General features: G+C 39.2%; 3 protein-coding genes across 3 annotated transcripts; all 3 read left to right on the plus strand.

Moving 5' to 3' along the window:
* The first annotated feature begins 6,208 nt into the window (after window positions 1–6,208).
* Window positions 6,209–7,171, plus strand: LOC102910554 (olfactory receptor 6C4-like). Its single transcript, XM_006978540.3, has one exon. The coding sequence runs from the start codon at window positions 6,209–6,211 to the stop codon at window positions 7,169–7,171; it is 963 nt and encodes a 320-aa protein (XP_006978602.3).
* Window positions 7,172–9,974: 2,803 nt separating this feature from the next.
* Window positions 9,975–10,787, plus strand: LOC102915255 (olfactory receptor 6C4-like). The gene has a single exon (XM_015997241.3). The coding sequence runs from the start codon at window positions 9,975–9,977 to the stop codon at window positions 10,785–10,787; it is 813 nt and encodes a 270-aa protein (XP_015852727.3).
* Window positions 10,788–18,642: 7,855 nt separating this feature from the next.
* LOC102910857 (olfactory receptor 6C75-like) lies at window positions 18,643–19,605 on the plus strand. Its single transcript, XM_042274675.2, has one exon. It carries the CDS (start codon window positions 18,643–18,645, stop codon window positions 19,603–19,605), a length of 963 nt encoding a protein of 320 aa, XP_042130609.2.
* The last annotated feature ends 4,589 nt before the right edge of the window (window positions 19,606–24,194 follow it).

Raw genomic sequence — 24,194 nt, forward strand, 5'->3', positions numbered from 1 at the left:
CATATCCCAAGCAGTGTATTATTAACTCTTAGTGGTCAGAGTGCCCAATAAAAATCCTCAGGCCAAAGCTGCTGCAGTTATGATTTAAATTCTGCATAATACAATGTTTACATTTTACATATTTATAGAATTTGTTTATATGTCTAATCCTGGCATTCTCTTGTTCCTTGATCATATGACATCACAGTGACTATGCATGCACTAACTTTTCTGAGAAAGGGAGGTCCTGATATCTCATTCTTATATCATCTTTTTACATCATCCTTTGTTTATCAGTAAGTCTCTGTGTAGGGCAGAGGTAACTCCAGTCAATCTAACTTCGTTGCTATATATGCCACATCATCACCTGAGTGTATAGTGGGAAGAAGCTTGCAATATGATCTATGCCCAACTCCTCTAGCCAATCTTGTTGACCTTTTAAAGTTTACTTTGTTTTGATTATCTTGTTCCTGAGTAAGTACAGGGACAGATGTTTCAAGAATGTCTCATAGCCTCATAAAGAGACCTCTGGCTTCTTTATGTGTCACAACCTCCAAGGCGTAAGAAAGACATCCAAGTAGATAACATAACACCCTAAAAGCAGGAGGGGTAGTATGTTCAGGACTTTCCTGGGGAAGCTTAGAAGAGTACTCCTGGGAGAAGGCATAAGTGATTTATAAGAATTTTTCCATCAATCTAATGTCCCCAAATTGTACAAATATTAAAAGTTCCCCAAGTATGCAACAGGTGGAGATGAAAACCAAAGGTGACATGGTGGCCATCATGTGACTCAGATTTGCCAGATCTTTGTCCAGCAGCTGTGCTGGCTTTATGACTTTTGCCATTCCCATCAGATATGGCTGTGACACTTCTCCATCCCTTTACCCTAAGGTGGTATCTACTGAGAGTGGGGTGTGTATCTGAGAGGCAGAGAAAGAGATGGATCTTGTCTTCTAATTCAATCCTTTAGTCTGTATCTTTTTGTTGGGGGATTGAGAACATTAACATTGAGTATTATTCTTAAGTAATGTGTATTAATTCCTGTTGTTTTCTTAGATTGCTTTTGTTTAAGTGTTCAATGAAATAGAATAGATGACCCAGAAATGTCAATAGAAGAAACACAATAAATACATGAAAACAACTTCCAATATCCTTAACATTAGAAAATTGTTAACCAAAACCACATGGAAATTCCATATCATTCAAGTTACATTGGCAATGACCAAATAAACAACAAATTCTGGTGAGGATGCACAGAGGATGGTGCTTTTGCAACACTCTTGGTGGGAATTTAAGTATTGCAACTGCCAAATAAACAAGTATAAGATTTCCTGAAGAGGTCTAGGAGCAAGCTCGGTGTGGTGGCTCATACCTGCAATCCTAGCACTCAGTAGGCTGAATGGAGAAGGAGGGTTGCTGTGTGTTCAAGGCCAGCCTGGGCTTTATGTGGAGGCCCAAATTACTCAGGGTCCAAGAATCTGAGCTTCCTTTACCCAGCAGGGCTGCATAAGGAAATGATTTGACTACGAGTGTGGTTACCAGGTGTTTGGAAGGGTCTACACTTGGGTGTGCGGTGTGCTTTGATCTAGCAAGGGGGAGATCTTTTGCCCCACCCTTTGGCGTTATTATAGGAAGCCCTTTTGAATAAATGGAAGAGGCATTGGTTATTGACCAAGGTACTCCCGAAGCTATCCTGTGTTTCTGTCTTTCTCCGCTTCTCTATCTTTCTATCTAATATTTTCTTATCCCTCACTCCTTCTCATAGGAACCCTTTAAAAAGGTGGGAGCTGGCCTCCCACAGCTATAGAGTGAGACCCCCATCTCCTGAAAACAAAACAAACCCCATTGAAACAGAACTACTAGATGACCCAGCTCTACCACCCTGAAGCTACAATCCTGAAGAGATCTGGTTAGCATATTACAAAGATGTCTGCACATGCATGATTGCCACAGCACTATCAGCAATGGAAAGATTGTGGAATCATCCTAGATGTCCATCAGAAGATGAGTGGGTTAAGAAAGTGTGCCATATAAACACAAATGTGTTTTATTTCCCAACAGAAAGCAAGATATGCATGTCATTTGCAGGAGTAGAACTGAAGATCAACGTGTTAAGCAAAGCAAACCAGACATATGCAAATATTACATGTATTCTCACAAATTCAGAACTATATTTGAAAACAGAGGTGCACAGGTAGGAAAAGAAAGTGTAAAAGGGAGATGACCAGTGGGTATGTAAGAGAGAGTAATGGGGCTGTCACCATGGGTAAGGTCTATGATATACCAAAACAAAAGGGTGTAATGAAATGTGGTGATGTGTTGTGTCCCCCAATATACTGTGTCTCCCAATAAAATAAAACTTGCCTGGAGATCAGAGGAAAAAAAGCTAGCTATAGAAGTCAGAAAATGGCAGCACACGCCTTTAATCCTATCACTTGGCAGGCAAGGATTTGTCTGGATCTCTGTGAGTTCAAGGCCACACTGGGGAACAGAGCCAGGCATGGTGGCACACGCCTTTAATCTCAGCACCAAGTCATAGATGTCTGGAGGTCTGGACAGACAGACAGGAAGTGACAGAGCTGGGCAGGAAGAGGAAGTGATGTAGCTGGACAGAGAGCAAATCAGATTGCAGAACAGCAAGGCATATAGGTGTGGGTAGACAGGAAGCAGCTCATTTTGGAAGCTGCGGAGTTGGTGAGGTGAGATTAGCTGTGTCTTTCCCTATTTCCCTGATCTCTCAGGTTTTCACCTCTATATCTGGCTCCATGTGTTTTATTTAATAAGACTGTTTAGAAATTTGTCTACAATGAAACCTGTAACTTTGTACGATGTACAAAAGTTCCAGCCCATTACTTAGGACATGTACACATTAATTGAATGTTAATTACTTCTATTTTCAAACAACTTGTATAGGAATAATCACAGCATCTTGACTCACTATAGCCTCGAACTGGACTGCACATAAAATACTTTCAAGGGAGAATGGAAAACCGTAGCTTAAGATGGTGAATATAAAAGAATAGCCCACTGACCCCGACACAGTATAAATGGAACCCAGACACCTGCTTGAAGGGTAACAAAGGCCAAGCAAGAAGGACACTACTGTGCCATGGTTATGGACAGGCAAAAGCAACTTTGATAGTAGAAATTATAGTAATTGTTTTCTTTCAGTGAGGGCTATTTATTAAAGGGACAAAGAAAATTATAGCAAAGCAGGAAATATCAAAGTCTGAGAGGTGATCGCATGACTTTCCTTCTTTGTATGAAAATCCATCGGTACACTTACATTTCTTCATTTTAAAGTATGTAAACTGTGGGGTTGGAGAGATGGCTCAGCAGTTAAGAGTCCTTATTCTCTTACAGAGAGACCCCAGGTTCACTTCCCAGGATCCACATGGCAGATCCTAATCATCTGTACCTACAGTTCCTGGGGGCTCTGACTCCCTCTTCTGGCATCCCTAGGTAACAGGATTGCACATGGTACACATATGTACATTTAGGCAAACACTACACATAAAATAGAAATGAATAAATCTTTGAAAATGTGGTAAACTATGTTGCTGTAATCCTGTGTTTCCTCACATATGAATTTTGGGAGCCATGGAAAATATACCTCTAAAGACCATCACAGAGGACCATGAATATTACTGAGAATGAGGTCAGAAGGTTGCCATATGCAATAGAATGTTAATTATAATAGTCTCCTGAATTTTTCTATTTCCAACAACAAGCAATGAAATGTCTCCTGGGATTATGCTGTTGTTTTATTTTTGAATCCTTTTCTCATGTTCCTCTAATGAATGTCCTAGAGGTTTGTCCTCTTGGATCTTGTGTGTCTTTACCCATGATAATAAACAATCCTGTAGTAGTATATCATAAGGATATATAAATGTACTTTCATTTATGACTGCAATTATTTTCACCTGAACATAATGGTCTTCCATAAGTAGTTGATAAGAAAATAGCTACCAGCCTTCACAAACAAGATTTGACTTTTATTGCCCTCCTTCCCTAAGTTTCTTTGAATGGATGTACAACCAGGAAGATGTGATATTCATGCTAGTCTATGTCTTCAGGTCCACTATAATGTTAATGCACTTTGTGGAATGAGTGTGCTATCATGTCCCAGGGAATGGGTGACAATTCCATAGAACGAATATTTAGAAATCTTCTTATTCCTTAAAAATAAGTTACCTTAATAATTTTATGTCTTGAAATATAAAGCGTGTGTTTTTTGTTTTGTAAATCAAAGACATGCAACTCTTAATTAAGAATGTTCTTTTATTTTTTTTTCTTCTGTGTAGGAGAAAGATTTTGCTTTGTTGGAAGAAGGAAGATTTAACTAAAGCATCTCTTTACTGGGAGCTGCTTCCTGGTAAGTGTGTGGGCATAGAAACGATGTGCAATTTGAAATAGATTGGTCGTTAAGCTAGCACTGTGGTTCCTGCACAGTTAGCCAGAGATCTGGGCAGTCAAGAAATTAAACCAAGCTGACTAGTGTCGAGTTTTCTTACCCGAGCACCAGTTACCCTCAAATGCCCAGACTGCCCTGTAGAGCAGTTCCACATTGTTCTGCCTTTTACTGGGCAATGGCTTTTAAAGTACTAACGTGTATTCAGTTGTTGATTTAAAGCACAGCGGAATGTTCTATTAACAATGTTCACAGGAAGGGAAGGACAATGGACAGCTTGTGAAGGACAGCAGAATCACACTGCCATTCTGCAAGGGTAGTAGCAGGTACAGGACAGAGTCACACATTACATTCATCTTTCTTCTTTGTGCCTTAACAAACACCATTGAACCATGTTGACATCTCACACATGGTTTCTGTTAATCTCACTGGGTAGTTACGAGAATCCTATGGTGGCAAGCGTTTGCGCTCCTTCTGGGAAGTGGGAAATAGCTCATTCCAGACAGGTTAGGTTTAGGTTTAAAAATCAGCTTGGAATGTGATTGTCGGAGCATAGCCTTTTCATACTATTTCCAGAGTCTACAATCATCACATAGGAGGTGTTCATACCATACAAGTGCAGTCTAGAAACTAGCATTGTTTTCTATAGGGTGACACAATGCTCTGTGATACTTGTATGTTTTATCTTCAAAAGTATGAGTCTTGGTTTTTATTCTTTACCTTACGTGATCTTATCCAAAGGTAATATTTTTTCTGATTCAGAAAATCCACACAAAACCAAACTTCGTATTTTACATTTGTATTTTAGAAATGAGAAAAGGAAAATTAATTTAAAATAAAACATTTTAAAATTAAAATATTACTCTTTAATTCTCACTCATATAAACCCTCCTCTTTCTGGTTGGATAAAGCACAGGGACAAATAGCCAAACGAATGGAAACACATGAACTATGAACCAAAGGCTGAGGGGCCCCCAACTGGATCAGGCCCTCTGAATAGGTGAGACAGTTGATTGGCTTGATCTGTTTGGGAGGCATCTAGGCAGTGGTACCAGGTCCTGGGCTCATTGCATGAGTTAGCTGTTTGAAACCTGGGACTTATGCAGGGATGCTTGGCTCAATCTGGGAAGAGGGGACTGGACCTGCCTCGACTGAGTCTATGAGGTCGATCCCAGTCCTTAGGGGAGGCCTTGCTCTGGAGGAGGTGGGAATGGGGGCTGGCCTGGGAGGAAGGGGAGGGTGGCAGGAAGGGGGAGAACAAGGGAATCTGTGGCTGTTATGTAGAACTGAATAGTATTGTAAAATAAAATAATAATAAAAATAAATAAAAATATTACTCTTTAGAGTGCAATTTTTTTTAACATTTTAAAAATTGAAAATAAGTTCTTTTCTCATACAATACATTTTGACCACAGTTTCCCCTCCCTCAATTCCTCCAAGCTCTCCCCATTTCCCCTCTCTCCCAGATCAACTCCTCTTCCATTTCCTTTCAGAGAAGAGCAGGCCTCCAAGCAACAACAACCAAACACAATAAAACAAGATACAATAAAACAAGGCAAAAGCCCTCATAATGAAGCTGGACAAGGCAACCCAATTGGAGGGTTTCAAGAGCAGGCAAAGGAGACAGAGACACACTGAGCCCACTGTTAGGAGTCTCACAAAAACACCAAGCTAATGGCCATAACCTACACAGAGGACCCGGAGAAGACCCCTGCAGGCCCCATGCTTAGGGCAAACAACTCTTAGAAGCAGTGGCCACAAATTAAATTATTTATTCTTTGGTGATAGCAGATTTGCCTAACAGATCAAGGAGGGTTGATGGCAAAAGAATCAGGAGCAAGGATGGAGACAAGGAATGAGACAATGGTCCTGGAGTTTGTGCTGGAGGGGTTCCATGTGGCTCAGCATCTGGGCAAGCTCCTCTTCCTGGTGCACCTGCTGGTCTATCTGGCCTCAGTCATGGGAAACACACTCATAATCGTCATCACCTGGACTGATCCTCGCCTGCAGACCCCTATGTACTTCTTCCTCAGAAGTTTCTCCTTCTGTGAATGCTGTTTCATCTCCACTGTAATTCCCAAACTGCTGTCTATCTTTCTTTTTGGAGACAGAGCAATTCATTTCACTCCTTGTATTATACAAGCTTTTTTCTTTTTGTTTCTTGGGTCAACTATTTTCTTCCACATGGCTGTGATGTCCTTGGATCGCTACCTGGCCATTTGCAGGCCTCTGCACTACCCAACCATCATGAACCCCAGGGTCTGCCTCCTTCTGGTTTTCTTCAGCTATGTGCTTTCCTTCGTCCTAATAACTGGTGTCATTCTGAAGCTGTCCTGGTTGCCTTTCTGTGGCTCCAATGTCATCCTCCATTTCTTCTGTGACCTTGGCTCCTTAATTCATCTCTCCTGTTCAGATACCAAATCTCTTGATAGAATGGCTTTTGGTGTCGCTTTGCTTGTCCTTTTCACATCTGTCATCACAGCTGTATTTGCATATAGCAACATACTAATCTCAATCATGCGTCTCCCATCAGCCAAGGAGAGACAGAAGGCTTTCTCCACCTGCTCCTCCCACCTCATCGTCCTCTCGCTGATGTATGGCAGCTGTGTGTTTATATACGTGAAACCAAAGCAAACAAATAAGCTAGAATCCAACAGAGAGGCTGCTCTTGTGAACACAGTGGTGACACCACTTCTGAACCCTGTCATCTACACCCTGCGCAACAAGCAGGTCCACCTGGCTCTGAGGGATGCACTGTCCAGAGTGAACTTTAAGAAATAGTACCACCTGCTTCAGAAGGTGAGTCTTCTTGGTCCTCTAACTGCAGCTCCCCCACAGTGGAAACCCTCTCTATAAAATGTCTGTATGGTGGTCCAGTTTATGCTAATTTCACTAGATCCCTGCTCCCTTATCTTTAAAAATTGAAAACAACAACAACAAAAATTTGTTCACCACATTGTGATGAAAATTTCTTCCTTCATTTCTATTCATTGGAATTATATTAATTCAATTCAGACAGCATTTATGAAGAGCCTAACAAATATTCATCAAACAACTTCCCTCTTCACACTTGTGAGCCATGTCTGCAGGTTACATGGATTGTATGCAAATGTTATATCACTTTATATATGGGTCTTGAACATCCATGGATTTTGTTATTCATGAAGTTTCTGGAAATGGTCCTGAAAGGATGTTGACAGATAAGACTCACACTAAGCCATTCAGCTAAAAATAAGTTTCCAGTTAGATTCAATATTTGGTGTGTACAATACATTCTTTTGCTTGAATTTTCTGATATGTAAGAACAAATATATAAAATTTCTTCTTTATTTACTGAAACCAACATATAAATCTTCAGAAACAAATTGGGTTTGAAACAAATCAACAATAAACATTTATTTTTCTCTTTGGATTCATTTGTTTTAGAGACATAAATAGTTGAGTGTAGCTGAGTGCTTGATATGCATACTTTAAATTTATCATTATCCAGATGTGTTACATATTATTGATATTTTGCTTTAATGGGTTCTTGAAGCAAAAAAAAAAAAAAAACAATGCAAAACCTCTTAGCGTATGAATCTTTTTTCTTGGTATTTAGATCTCAAACCAATTAGGTTTCTAGGAGACGGTCCCATACCAGTTTCTATCTTCTCATGTAAGAGATATTTTCTGCTTATGTAATTTTAAGCATCTGCCAATGATGTTTTAGATTAAGTCAAATTCTGGCTGCCATTTTATACCACAAATTAGTAGAACTCACAGTCATAAAAGTTTAGTACACACACACACACACACACACGAATTAATAATAAAATGCATTAAAATCAAGTTAGTCATGGTTCTTACTTTCCCTGAAGAAGTGGCTCATAGGAAATCTAGGGCAAAGTAGACTTGATTATCCATATGCTTAATATCTCTCTCTCTCTCTCTCTCTCTCTCTCTCTCTCTCTCTCTCTCTCTCTCTCTCTCTTTCCCTCTCTGTGTATTATTAAAGTGTACATTTACTTTTCTAGATATTTGAAGTGAGTTATTATTAATTTAAGGCATATTAAATATTAATTATTTTAAGGCATAATCTGATAAAAAAAACCTTTAGACTTTCAAAGTCTGTTGAGTTACAAAGCTTTTTGCATATGGAAAAGACTTGATTATAACTCTCCTGAGACTTACATCTGCTAAGAGACAGATCCATGTCTTTTCTTTCTCAAAAAAAAAAATTAGATATTTCTGAATCAAAAACAACAGTGAAGAATTCTTGGGAGCACTGACGGTGTGCATCTGTAAATCTCAGAAATCTGATATACATTCTAATACTCTTATAATCTAGCTGGAAGAGTCAGTCATTCTTTCAGGGCCTTGGCACTCAGTGTCTTGTGTGAATTTGTTATTTAAAAGATTCTGTCATCACAGGGTATCTACCAGACACCCGCACTGCAATCTCTCTTGGACATGGAAGTAATAATGAATTATATGCTTCTTTAGGATATTTTGGGAAATGCTGAACAGAATCCTGGCTATTAATTTCAGTGAGCAGAACTTGGTCCCCAGAGGACAGGCTTTCCATAAATTGCCATGAAAAAAAAAGGGTGAACTTTGAAAGTGATTAAATTTTGAGCTGATAAGTTGACTTAGTGGGTAGAGGTGCTTGCTGCCAAGCCTGATGGCCATAGTTTGACCTTCTAAAACCATGTGGTGATGCCCTCTGACTCCACACATGCATTGTGATATTTGTGCCTCCCACTAAATAACTAAATGTAATAAAAATAATTGTAAAAAATTAAACTTTTAGGGAGCTTATGAGATGGCTCAGTGGGTAAAGGTACTTGCCATCAAGACGGATGACCTGAGTTTGTTCCCTGGAACCCATGTTGTGGAAGGAGAGAATTGATTCCTGCAGGCTTCCCTTTTACCTTGGCATACTCCTTGTGGCATGCATGCATGTGAACATCTCTCTCTCTCTCTGTCTCTTGCACACACACAAGCATATACATACACAGAGGCACACACTAGTGAGTAAATAAATGAAAAAAACCTAAACTTTTAATATTAGGAAATTATAGATTCATGTTCAGTCTTAACCAATACTAAGTGGCTCCATGCTCTCTTGACTTAATTTTCTCCGAAAGTAACATTTAATATATATTTAATATATGTGTATGTATATTGCATATTGAGGTCAGGCCATTACCTCCTTTGGTCTCACAGAGCCATGCTCACTGTTCTCCTGACATTGTTACTATTCAGGTCTCCATTTCGGTAACTTTTCATATTAACAAATATATTTACATATACATATATATGTGTGTGTATGTTTATGTATATAATTAAAAGTATACATGTATGTATGTAATTATATAGGATGCAATCTTTGAATACTTTTTTATTTTTCATAATTACCTGAAGATTCATTTAAGCTACTGTATGTATTAATAGATCATTGCTTTTTATTGTTGAGTATTGTTCCATGGTATGTATATATGGTATGTTGTATGTGTACATGCACACACACACATATCACATTTTATGATGGTCTACTTGTTGAAGGACATGCTTCAGCTATCAATTTCTCCAAAGATTTGAGTACATGCTCATAATTATCATCACCTGCCAGGACCAGTGCTTACAGACACCCATGTACTTCTTCCTCAGCAGTTTCTCCTTTGTGGAGTGTTGTTTTATCACTACCGTTATCCCCCAGCTGCTAGCCATCTTTCTTTCAGGGAGGCAAAGGATTTCCTTTGTAGCCTGCTTCACACAAGCCTTTGTCTTTCTTTTCCTGGGGGCAACGGTGTTTTTCCTTCTGGCTGTGTTGTCCCTGGACCGGTATCTGGCCATCTGCAAACCTCTGCATTATCCCACCATCATGAGCCCAAGGATGTGCTTCTTTCTCGTTGCTGTCTGTTTAGTTCTGGGGTTCCTCTTCATGGCCGTTCCAGTTGTAATGCTTTCCCAGTCATTTTACTGTGGCCCCAATGTTATTCCTCACTTTTTCTGTGATTTTGGACTACTGGCAAATCTCTCCTGTTCAGAAACAAGGTCTATTGAAATGCTGTTTTTTAATCTTGCTTTAATTGTGCTTTTTGCAACCCTTTTTATAGCCATCTTTGCATACAGCAATATAGTAGTCACGATCGTGCGTCTCCCATCAGCCAGGGAGCGACAGAAAGCTTTCTCCACCTGCTCCTCGCACCTCATCGTCCTCTCGCTGATGTTCGGCAGCTGTGTGTTTATATACGTGAAACCGAAGCAGTCAAGCAGGCTGGACACCAACAGAGAGGCTGCTCTCGTGAACACGGTGGTGACGCCGCTCCTGAACCCTGTCATCTACACCCTGCGCAACAAGCAGGTCCACCAGGCTCTGAGGGATGCACTGTCCAGGGTCATACTGCACAGATAACATAGGAAGAGTGCACCTTCCCTTTGATTTAGTCTGACTCCATTTTAATATAAATATTCTATATAAATCATCCGGATTGTTGTTTCTTTCAAATTCTGCTTGTTTGTTTTTAAAATGATGGCTGACTTGTTCAGCAATTCCATCTGAAGGCTTTAATAATCTTGTGATGTAAGTCTTCCTATATCTGCTTTGGTGGCAATTAAAACCAAAGCCTCATACATATTACATAGGTGTTACCTTTTCAGCAGAGTGTCTCAAATTATCCATGCATTTATTTGATATATGTTGGGTCTGGGAAGTCATGGTTTCACACATCCTCTTGTAGTAATGGAGAAAGAAAGAAAGACTTTGAGAATAGAGTTGGGAATGGAGAATTAAATTCATGAGTACCAAGAACATAAAATGTAGTCGACAACAGGTTTATGTGATTACCATACCAAAATTTGAATGATGCATAAACAATAACTATCATGATATTAATAAATTATTTAACACCACTCACTACATTTGTTTTCCATGGAGAACATTTGTATATAAGCAGACATTGTTAGACCTCTAGTTTTCACCCTGATAAAAAGCATTGAAATCAAAAGTCCCCATTCATTTGCCATTGAAATCAAAATTTCATTGATTTCAGTTGAACCCCCCAAACTGAAGGACCAACAAAGGGCCAGAGGAACTTTAGAAGCAGACTAGAGTTGTTATGTTGATCACTATGCTGGGGAAATGCAAACAATTCAGGAGAAATTTCTTCTATGTGGAAAGAAGTCTAACTGCGATGATAACATTCTTGAGATTAATTTATGGACAAGGTCAGGCATCCATCTTAGCACTAAGGTGAAACGAAGCTATTGATCGATCATGAGACAAGCTGAATAGGTAACAAGGCAGGAAAACACCCTTGTCCTGGTAAATCTTCTTGTCAAATTGGCCCACAGTTGAAGATATTGTCTCTGTCACATGGGCTGTGGACATATCTGTGGGGCATTTTCTTGATTGTTGACTGATGTGGGAGGGACCAGCACGCATGTAAATTCAAAGGATAAAACATAATTTGAATTCAAATAGAAGGTATTCAAGCATGTTTGCAAGTAATATCAATTAATCAAAGAATTTGGAGGCAGAGTGAAAATAAGCAAAGCACAACTTCATTCTTTGAAGTGACTCATAAAATATTTAAACTCATTAAGATTAGCCAGAAATAGAGTGAAAGGGCCAGTGAGGACCAGGAAAGGGTTCTATGAGAAGAATGAAGGTGTGTGACCCCAGGTATCCTGCAGGTATTACAAGAACAATAATGTAATATTATAAACATCTTCATGCTAATAAGTTTGATGACTAGGATAAAATGTCTTTGAAAGATAAACTTACCAAACCAACAGAGGAAGATACAGTACCGATATCACTTTTGTCTATATGTTATTTGTGTTTGCGATTCCAAACCTTTCCTTCAAGTTTCTCTGCCAGGAGCCGTCTCCGGTGGCTGACAGATCCCAGAGAGGAGGTAAGGAGTCAGCGAGGGAAGGCATGAGCCAGACGTGATGGTCGGGAGACTCTTGCAGCCTGACTGACTAGCAACAAGAGTGTTTCTCTATTTATACAGAATTCAGTAAACTGGGATAGATTCGTGTTGTTCCAGAACACAGATCATGGTTTTTGGTTTTGGACATGTGTTGCACTTCCTTTTGCTCATCTTTTAGTTATCATTGATAAACCATGACAGAACAGAGTTATCATTTCCAACCATTTTTCCTCAAGTTTTTCCATCATTGATAAACAGTTATCATTTTTACTCATTAATCTTATAACTAAGAATCAAGAGGCATATGGCAGCCTGTTCTCAGATTAGTATCTTTTGTGGCTTCAAGGATGTTAGACCAAAGCAAAATCTTCAAGCCAGCCTGGGCATATTGCCATATCCCAAGCAGTGTATTATTAACTCTTAGTGGTCAGAGTGCCCAATAAAAATCCTCAGGCCAAAGCTGCTGCAGTTATGATTTAAATTCTGAATAATACAATGTTTACATTTTACATATTTATAGAATTTATATGTCTAATCCTGGCATTCTCTTGTTCCTTGATCATATGACATCACAGTGACTATGCATGCACTAACTTTTCTGAGAAAGGGACGTCCTGACATCTCATTCTTATATCATCTTTTTACATCATTCTTTGTTTATCAGTAAGTCTCTGTGTAGGGCAGAGGTAACTCCAGTCAATCTAACTTTGTTGCTATATATGCCACATCGTCATCACCTGAGTGTATAGTGGGAAGAAGCTTGCAATATGATCTATGGCCAACTCCTCTAGCCCACCAAATCTTGTTGACCTTTTAAAGTTTACTTTGTTTTGATTATCTTGTTCCTGATTAAGCACAGGGACAGATGTTTCAAGAATGTCTCATAGCCTCATAAAGAGACCTCTGGCTTCTTTATGTGTCACAACCTCCAAGGCATAAGAAAGACATTCAAGTAGATAACATAACTCGCTAAAAGCGGGAGGGGTAGTATGTTCAGGACTTTCCTGGGGAAGCTTAGAAGCAGTACTCCTGGGAGAAGGCATAAGTGATTTATAAGAAATTTTCCATCAATCCAATGTCCCCAAATTGTACAAATATTAAAAGTTCCCCAAGTATGCAACAGGTGGAGATAAAAACCAAAGGTGACATGGTGGCCATCATGTGACTCAGATTTGCCAGATCTTTGTCCAGCAGCTGTGCTGGCTTTATGACTTTTGCCATTCCCATCAGATATGGCTGTGACACTTCTCCATCCCTTTACCCTAAGGTGGTATCTACTGAGAGTGGGGTGTGTATCTGAGAGGCAGAGAAAGAGATGGATCTTGTCTTCTAATTCAATCCTTTAGTCTGTATCTTCTTGTTGGGGGTTTGAGAACATTAACATTGAGTATTATTCTTAAGTAATGTGCATTGATTCCTGTTGTTTTCTTAGATTACTTTTGGTTAACTGTTCAATGAAATAGAATAGATGACTCAGAAATGTCAAAAGAAGAAACACAAATGGCCAATAAATACATGAAAACAACTTCCAATATCCTTAACATTACAAAATTGTTAACCAAAACCACATGGAAATTCCATATCATTCAAGTTACATTGGCAATGACCAAATAACAAATTCTGGTGAGGATGCACAGAGGATGGTGCTTTTGCAACACTCTTGTTGGAATTTAAGTGTTGCATCTGCCAAATAAACAAGTATAAGATTTCCTGAAGAGGTCTAGAAGTAAGCTGGGTGTGGTGGCTCATACCTGCAATCCTAGCACTCAGTAGGCTGAATGGAGAAGGAGGGTTACTGTGTATTCAAGGCCAGCCTGAGCTTTATTTGGAGGCCCAAATTACTCAGGGTCCAAGAATCTGAGCTTCCTTTACCCAGCAGGACTGCATAAGGAAATGATTTGACCACAAGTGTGGTTACCAGGTGTTTGGAAGGGTCTACACTTGACTGTGTGGTGTGCTTTGATTTAGCAAGGGGGAGATCTTTTGCCCCGCCCCTTTGTGTTATTATAAAAAGCCCTTTTGAATAAATGGAAGAAGCATTGGGTATTGATCCAGGTCCTCCCGAAGCTATCCTGTGTTTCTGTCTTTCTCCGCTTCTCTATCTTTCTATCTAATATTTTCTTATCCCTCTCTCCTTCTCATAGGAACCCTTTAAAAAGGTGGGAGCTGGCCTCCCACAGCTATAGAGTGAGACCCCCTTCTCCTAAAAACAAAACAAACTCCATAGAAACAGAACTACTAGATGACCCAGCTCTACCACCCTGAAGCTACAATCCTGAAGAGATCTGGTTAGCATATTACAAAGATGTCTGCACATGCATGATTGCCACAGCACCATCAGCAATGGAAAGATTGTGGAATCATCCTAGATGTCCATCAGAAGATGAGTGGGTTAAGAAAGTGGGCCATGTAAATACAATTGTGTTTTATTTCCCAACAGAAAGCAAGATATGCATGTCATTTGCAGAAGTAGAACTGAAGATCAACATGTTAAGCAAAGCAAACCAGGCATATGCAAATATTACATGTATTCTCACAAATTCAGAATCTAAATTTGAAAACAGAGGTGCACAGGTAGGAAAAGAAAGTGTAAAAGGAAGATGACCAGGGGGTATGTAAGAGAGAGTAATGGGGCTGTCACCATGGGTAAAGTATATGATATACCAAAACAAAAGGGTGTAATGAAATGTGGTGATGTATTGTGTCCCCCAATATACTGTGTCTCCCAATAAAATAAAACTTGCCTGGAGATCAGAGGAAAAGAAGCCAGCCACTATATAGAAGTCAGAAAATGGTAGCACACGCCTTTAATCCTATCACTTGGCAGACAAGGATTTGTCTGGATCTCTGTGAGTTCAAGGCCATACTGGGGAACAGAGCCAGGCATGGTGGCACACGCCTTTAATCTCAGCACCAAGTCATAGATGTCTGGAGGTCTGGACAGACAGACAGGAAGTGACAGAGCTGGGCAGGAAGACGAAGTGATGTAGCTGGACAGAGAGCAAATCAGATGGCAGAACAGCAAGGCATATAGGTGTGGGTAGACAGGAAGCAGCTCATTTTGGAAGCTGCGGAGTTGGTGAGGTGAGATTAGCTGTGTCTTTCCCTATTTCCCTGATCTCTCAGGTTTTCACCTCTATATCTGGCTCCATGTGTTTTATTTAATAAGACTGTTTAGAAATTTGTCTACAATGAAACCTGTAACTTTGTACGATGTACAAAAGTTCCAGCCCATTACTTAGGACATGCGCACATTAATTGAATGTTAATTACTTCTATTTTCAAACAACTTGTATAGGAATAGTCACAGCATCTTGACTCACTATAGCCTCAAACTGGACTGCACATAAAATACTTTCAAGGGAGAATGGAAAACCGTAGCTTAAGATGGTGAATATAAAAGAATAGCCCACTGACCCCGACACAGTATAAATGGAACCCAGACACCTGCTGAAGGGTAACAAAGGCCAAGCAAGAAGGACACTACTGTGCCATGGTTATGGACAGGCAAAAGCAACTTTGATAGTAGAAATTATAGTAATTGTTTTCTTTCAGTGAGGGCTATTTATTAAAGGGACAAAGAAAATTATAGCAAAGCAGGAAATATCAAAGTCTGAGAGGTGATCGCATGACTTTCCTTCTTTGTATGAAAATCCATCGGTACACTTACATTTCTTCATTTTAAAGTATGTAAACTGTGGGGTTGGAGAGATGGCTCAGCAGTTAAGAGTCCTTATTCTCTTACAGAGAGACCCCAGGTTCACTTCCCAGGATCCACATGGCAGATCCCAATCATCTGTACCTACAGTTCCTGGGGGCTCTGACTCCCTCTTTTGGCATCCATAGGTAACAGGATTGCACATGGTATACATATGTACATTTAGGCAAACACTACACATAAAATAGAAATGAATAAATCTTTGAACATGTGGTAAACTATGTATGCAGTAATCCTGTGTTTCCTCACATATGAATTTTGGGAGCCATGGAAAATATACCTCTAAAGACCATCACAGAGGACCATGAATATTACTGAGAATGAGGTCAGAAGGTTGCCATATGCAATGGAATGTTAATTATAATAGTCTCCTGAATTTTTCTATTTCCAACAACAAGCAATGAAACGTCTCCTGGGATTATGCTGTTGTTTTATTTTTGAATCCTTTTCTCGTGTTCCTTTAATGAATGTCCTAGAGGTTTGTCCTCTTGGATCTTGTGTGACTTTACCCATGATAATAAACAATCCTGTAGTAGTATATCATAAGGATATATAAATGTACTTTCATTTATGACCGCAATTATTTTCACCTGAACATAATGGTCTTCCATAACTAGTTGATAAGAAAATAGCTACCAGCCTCCACAAACAAGAAGATTTGACTTTTATTGCCCTCCTTCCCTAAGTTTCTTTGAATGGATGTACAACCAGGAAGATGTGATATTCATACTGGTCTATTTCTTCAGGTCCATTATAATGTTAATGCATTTTGTGGAATGAGTGTGCTATCATGTCCCAGGGAATGGGTGACAATTCCATAGAACGAATATTTAGAAATCTTCTTATTCCTTAAAAATAAGTAACCTTAATAATTTTATGTCTTGAAATATAAAGCATGTGTTTTTTTGTTTTATAAGTCAAAGACATACAACTCTTAATTAAGAATGTTCTTTTATTTTTTTTTCTTCTGTGTAGGAGAAAGATTTTGCTTTGTTGGAAGAAGGAAGATTTAACTAATGCATCTCTTTACTGGGAGCTGCTCCTGGTAAGTGTGTGGGCATAGAAACGATGTGCAATTTGAAATAGATTGGTTGTTAAGCTAGCACTGTGGTTCCTGCACAGTTAGCCAGAGATCTGGGCAGTCAAGAAATTAAACCAAGCTGACTAGTGTCGAGTTTTCTTACCAGAGCACCAGTTTCCCTCAAATGCCCAGCCTGCCCTGTAGAGCAGTTCCACATCGCTCTGCCTTCTACTGGGCAACGGCTTCTAAAGTACTAACGTGTCTTCAGTTGTTGATTTGAAGCACAGCAGAATCTTCTATTAACAATGTTCACAGGAAGGGAAGGACAATGGACAGCTTGTGAAGGACAGCAGAATCACACTGCCATTCTGCAAGGGTAGTAGCAGGTACAGGACAGAGTCACACATTACATCTTTCTTCTTTGTGCCTGAACAAACACCATTGAACCATATAGCCATCTTCACACATGGTTTCTGTTACTCTCACTGGGTAGTTATGAGAATCCTACGGTGGCAAGCATTTGTGCTGCTTCTGGGAAGTGGGAAATAGCTCATTCCAGACAGACTTGGTTTAAAAATCAGCTTGGAATGTGATTGTCGGAGCATAGCCTTTTCATACTATTTCCAGAGTCTACAATCATCACATAGGAGGGGTTCATATCATACAAGTCTGCAGTCTAAAAACTAGCACTGTTTTCTATAGGGTAACACAATGCTCTGTGATACTTGTATGTTTCATCTTCAAAAGTATGAGTCTTGGTTTTTATTCTTTACCTTACGTGATCTTATCCAAAGGTAATATTTTTTTCTGATTCTGAAATTCCACACAAAACCAAACTACATATTTTACATTTGTATTTTAGAAGTGAGAAAAGGAATATTAATTTAAAATAAAAAATTTTTAAATTAAAATATTACTCCTTAGAGTAATAAGGGCAAGCAATTTTTTTAATATTTTAAAAATTGAAAATAAGTTCTTTTCTCATACAATACATCTAGACCACAGTTTCCCCTCCCTCAATTCTTCCAAGCTCTCCCCATTTCCCCTCTCTCCCAGATCAACTCCTCTTCCATTTCCTTTCAGAGAAGAGCAGGCCTCCAAGCAACAACAACCAAACACAATAAAACGAGATACAATAAGACAAGACAAAAGCCCTCGTAATGAAGCTGGGCAAGGCAACCTAGTAGGAGGAAAAGAATCCCAAGAGCAGGCAAAGGAGTCAGAGATACACTGAGCCCACTGTTAAGAGTCTCACAAAAACACCAGGCTAATGGCCATAACCTACACAGAGGACCTGGAGAAGACCCCTGCAGGCCCTGTGCTTAGGGTAATCAACTCTTTTTTTTTTTTTTTTTTGGTTTTTTGAGACAGGGTTTCTCTGTGTAGCTTTGCGCCTTTCCTGGAGCTCACTTGGTAGCCCAGGCTGGCCTCGAACTCACAGAGATCCGCCTGGCTCTGCCTCCCGAGTGCTGGGATTAAAGGCGTGCGCCACCAACGCCCGGCTAGGGTAATCAACTCTTAAAAGCAATGGCCACAAATTAATTTATTTATTCTTTGGTGATAGCAGACTTGCCTAACAGATCAAGGAGTGTTGATGGTAAAAGAATCAGTAGTAAGGATGGAGACAAGGAATGAGACAATGGTCCTGGAGTTTGTGCTGGAGGGGTTCCATGTGGCTCAGCATCTGGGCAAGCTCCTCTTCCTGGTGCACCTGCTGGTCTATCTGGCCTCAGTCATGGGAAACACACTCATAATCATCATCACCTGGACTGATCCTCGCCTGCAGACCCCTATGTACTTCTTCCTCAGAAGTTTCTCCTTCTGTGAATGCTGTTTCATCTCCACTGTAATTCCCAAACTGCTGTCTATCTTTCTTTTTGGAGACAGAGCAATTCATTTCACTCCTTGTATTATACAAGCTTTTTTCTTTTTGTTTCTTGGGTCAACTATTTTCTTCCACATGGCTGTGATGTCCTTGGATCGCTACCTGGCCATTTGCAGGCCTCTGCACTACCCAACCATCATGAACCCCAGGGTCTGCTTCCTTCTGGTTTTCTTCAGCTATGTGCTCTCCTTCATCCTAATAACTGGTATCATTCTGAAGCTGTCCTGGTTGCCTTTCTGTGGCTCCAATGTCATCCTCCATTTCTTCTGTGACCTTGGCTCCTTAATTCATCTCTCCTGTTCAGATACCAAATCTCTTGATAGAATGGCTTTTGGTGTCGCTTTGCTTGTCCTTTTCACATCTGTCATCACAGCTGTATTTGCATATAGCAACATACTAATCTCAATCATGCGTCTCCCATCAGCCAAGGAGAGACAGAAGGCTTTCTCCACCTGCTCCTCCCACCTCATCGTCCTCTCACTGATGTATGGCAGCTGTGTGTTTATATACGTGAAACCAAAGCAAACAAGTAGGCTAGAATCCAACAGAGAGGCTGCTCTTGTGAACACAGTGGTGACACCACTTCTGAACCCTGTCATCTACACCCTGCGCAATAAGCAGGTCCACCTGGCTCTGAGGGATGCACTGTCCAGAGTGAACTTTAAGAAATAGTACCACCTGCTTCAGAAGGTGAGTCTTCTTGGTCCTCTAACTGCAGCTCCCCTACAGTGGAAACCCTCTCTATAAAATGTCTGTATGGTGGTCCAGTTTATGCTAATTTCACTAGACCCCTGCTCCCTTATCTTTAAAAATTGAAAACAACAACAACAAAAATTTGTTCACCACATTGTGATGAAAATTTCTTCCTTCATTTCTATTCATTGGAATTATATTAATTCAATTCAGACAGCATTTATGAAGAGCCTAACAAATATTCATCAAACAATTGCCCTCTTTACATTTGTGAGCCATGTCTGCAGGTTGCATGGATTGTATGCAAATGTTATATCACTTTATATATGGGTCTTGAACATCCATGGATTTTGTTATTCATGAATTTTCTGGAAATGGTCCTTAAAGGATGTTGACAGATAAGACTCACACTAAGACATTCAGCTAAAAATAAGTTTCCAGTCAGATTCAATATTTGGTGTGTATAATACATTCTTTTACTTGAATTTTCTGATACTTAAGGACAAATATATAAAATTTTTTCTTTACCACTTTATTTACTGAAGTCAACATAAAAAATTTCAGAAACAAATTGGGTTTGAAACAAATCAAAATAAACATTTATTTTTCTCTTTGGATCCATTTGTTTTAGAGACATAAATAGTTTAGTGTAACTCTGGGTGCTTGATATGCATACTTTAAATTTATCATTATCCAGATGTATTACATATTATTGATATTTTGCTTTAATGGGTTCTTGAAGAAAAAAATGCAAAACCTCTTAGCATATGAATCTTTATTCTTGGAATTTAGATGCAAAGGCCTGTACCAATTAGGTTGCTAGAAGACGGTCCCATACCAGTTTCTATCTTCTCATGTAAGAGATATTTTCTGCTAATGTAATTTTAAGCATCTGCCAATGATGTTTTAAATTAAGTCAAATTCTGGCTGCCATTTTATACCACAAATTAGTAGAACTCACAGTCATAAAAGTTTAGTACACACACACACACACGAATTAATAATAAAATGCATTAAAATCAAGTCAGTCATGGTTCTTAGGTTCCCTGAAGAAGTGGCTCATAGGAAACCTGGGGTGAAGTAGACTTGATTACCCATATGCTTGATATCTCTCTCTCTCTCTCTCTCTCTCTCTCTCTCTCTCTCTCTCTCTCTCTCTCTCTCCCTCCCTCCCTCTCTCTGTGTATTATTAAAGTGTACATTTCCTTTTCTAGATATTTGAAGTGAATTATTATTAATTTAAGGCATATTAAATATTAATTATTTTAAGGCATAATCTGATTAAAAAAAACCTTTAGACTTTCAAAGTCTGTTGAGTTGCAAAGCTTTTTGCATATGGAAAAGACTTGATTATAACTGTCCTGAGACTTATATCTGCTAAGAGACAGATCTGTGTCTTTTCTTTCTCAAAAAAAAATTTAGATATTTCTGAATCAAAAACAACAGTGAAGAATTCTTGGGAGCATTGACGGTGTGCATCTGTAAATCTCAGAAATCTGATATGCATTCTAATACTCTTATAATCTAGTTGGAAGAGTCAGTCATTCTTTCAGGGCCTTGGCACTCAGTGTCTTGTGTGAATGTGTTATTTAAAAGATTCTTTCATCACAGGGTATCTACCAGACACCCGCACTGCAATCTCTCTTGGACATGGAAGTCATAATGAATTATATGCTTCTTTAGGATATATTGGGAAATGCTGAATAGAATCCTGGCTATTAATTTCAGTGAGCAAAACTTGGTCCCCAGAGGACAGGCTTTCCATAAATTGCCATGAAAAAAAAAGGGTGAACTTTGAAAGTGATTAAATTTTGAGCTGATAAGTTGACTTAGTGGGTAGAGGTGCTTGCTGCCAAGCCTGATGGCCATAGTTTGACCTTCTAAAACCATGTGGTGATGCCCTCTGACTCCACACGTGCATTGTGATATTTGTGCCTCCCACTAAATAACTAAATGTAATAAAAATAAAAAATAATTGTAAAAAATTAAACTTTTAGGGAGCTTATGAGATGGCTCAGTGGGTAAAGGTACTTGCCATCAAGACGGATGACCTGAGTTTGTTTCCTGGAACCCACATGGTGGAAGGAGATAATTGATTCCTGCAGGCTTCCCTTTTACCTTGGCATACTCCTTGTGGCATGCATGCATATGAACATCTCTCTCTCTCTCTCTCTCTCTCTCTCTCTCTCTCTCTCTCTCTCTCTCTCTCTCTCTCTCTCACACACACACATACAAACATACATACACAGAGGCACACACTAGTGAGTAAATAAATGAAAGAAACCTAAACTTTTAATTTTAGGAAATTATAGATTCATGTTCAATTTTAACCAATACTAAGTGGCTCCATGCTCTCTTGACTTAATTTTCTCCCAAAGTAACATTTAATATATATTTAATATATGTGTATGTATATTGCATATTGAGGTCAGGCTATTATCTCCTTTGGTCTCACAGAGCCATGCTCACTGTTCTCCTGACATTGTTACTATTCAGGTCTCCATTTCGGTAACTTTTCATATTAACAAATATATTTACATATACATATATATGTGTGTGTATGTTTATGTATATAATTAAAAGTATACATGTATGTATGTAATTATATAGGATGCAAATCTTTGGAATTTTTTTTATTTTTCATAATTACCTGAAGATTCATTTAAGCTATTGTATGTATTAATAGATCATTGCTTTTTATTGTTGAGTATTGTTCCATGGTATGTATATATGGTATGTTTTATGTGTACATGCACACACACACACATATATATATATATATATATATATATATATATATATATATATATATATATATCACATTTTATGATGGTCTACTTGTTGAAGCACATGCTTCAGCTATCAATTTCTCCAAAGATTTGAGTACATGTTTATGTTCAATGCAAGTTTTTATTTCTCTGCAATAAATGCTTAAATATAGAATTGTTGGCTGTATGTTAGTTGTGTATTTCATTTGTATGACAAACTGACAAGCTGTATTCCTTAGTGGTATGGTACTTTGCACTCCCAACAGCAATCAGTGAATAACTCAGTTTCTTCTTTTGTGTGCCTGCTGACTTTTGGTGCTACTAACTTACTTACACTATTACTGGATATTAAGATTCTATCCTATTAAGAACTGTAACATGGGTTTGCTGCCCTCTTAACAGTCAGTGTTGAGAGGCAAGTGGGCTGGGGGCCTGCAGCTGCCCACACTCACTTCTGACACCATCCCTAGCTCCCGGTACCCCAGTAGGCACAGGTAAGCTGAACCCTCTGACTCCAGCATATGCTTCTGCCTCCTTCCAGCTCTTGGCACAGACAGGTTGCTTCTTCCCTTCTCCCACAACCCTAGTATCCATAGCCATAGGCTTAGCTCTACGCCTGCAGCCCAAAGATGTTTACCAGTCACATTTGCCTGGTAGCTTAGTGAGGGTTTTTATTGTTATGATAAAACACAAGACCAAGAGCAACTTAGGGAGAGAAGAACCCCCTGTTTTTGTGTTTAACTGGATTTTTTATTCTCAACCTCATACATAAGTAGTTTTTTCTTTTATTGAAATAGATTTTTTCTCATATAACATATCCTGATAATGGTTTCTCCTCCCTCTACTCCCACTTTCTCCCACCTCTCCTCCCATCCATGTCCATCCCCTTTCTTTCTCTCACTAGAAAAAAACAAGCTTCTAGGGGATAGTAATAGAATAAAACAATACAAAACAAAACAACCAAAACATGTCAGAATAGGAAAAAATATGAACAGAGGGAAAAGAGCCCAAGAAAAGGCACAAGAAACAGATATAGATACGTAGACCCACTCATTCCTACACTCAGGAATAAAAACATAAAACCAGAAGACATTTATGTGTATGTGTGTGTGTGTGTGTGTGTGTGTGTGTGTGTGTGCGCACAAAGGACCTGTAGAGTAAAACAAGAGAAAAACAAACAATAAAAATAAAAAGATATAAGGAAAAAAAGAAGAAAAGGAAAGAAAAGCCTTGCCATTTTGAGACAAGGAACTCCAAAGATGCCATTGAGTTTTCTGTTGGCATCTACTGCTGAGCATGCAGCCTTGTTTGCCCAGTGAGACTCCCTTGAGAAACCTGAAGTTCAATTTGCAAGTGTTTGTCAGTAGAGATAAGTTCTAAATTAGGAATGGGGACATGTGTCCACTTCTTTCAGATCTGAGACCCTGACTGGTGCAGACTCATGCAGGCCCTGTGCATGCTGCCTCAGTCTCTGAGTTCATATGTCTGTCAGCTGTGTCTAGAGACCTTATGTATTTGGTGTCCTCCATCCCTTCTGGCTTTTACACTCATTCTGCCTCCTCTTTGCAGGGTTCCCTGAGCCCTGAGGGGAGGGATTTGATGGAGAAATCCCATTTAGGTATGAGTGTTCCAAGGTCTCTCACTCTGCATAGTGTCTGGCTGTGGGTCTCTGTATCTGTTCCCACCTGCTGCAGAGGAAACTTCTCTAATAATAGCTGGGCAAGGCACTGATCTATGGGTTTAGCAGAGTGTCATTAGGAGTCATTTAATTGCTACATTCCTGTTCCTTTAGTAGAAGAG

The sequence above is a fragment of the Peromyscus maniculatus genome, chromosome 3 (genome assembly GCF_049852395.1).
Source record: "Peromyscus maniculatus bairdii isolate BWxNUB_F1_BW_parent chromosome 3, HU_Pman_BW_mat_3.1, whole genome shotgun sequence".
NCBI lineage: Eukaryota > Metazoa > Chordata > Mammalia > Rodentia > Cricetidae > Peromyscus > Peromyscus maniculatus.

Bases quoted from the DNA above. Each gene is read 5' to 3' on its own strand.
- LOC102910554 (XM_006978540.3), top strand. From the start codon at position 6,209: ATGGCAAAAGAATCAGGAGCAAGGATGGAGACAAGGAATGAGACAATG.
- LOC102915255 (XM_015997241.3), top strand. From the start codon at position 9,975: ATGCTCATAATTATCATCACCTGCCAGGACCAGTGCTTACAGACACCC.
- LOC102910857 (XM_042274675.2), top strand. From the start codon at position 18,643: ATGGTAAAAGAATCAGTAGTAAGGATGGAGACAAGGAATGAGACAATG.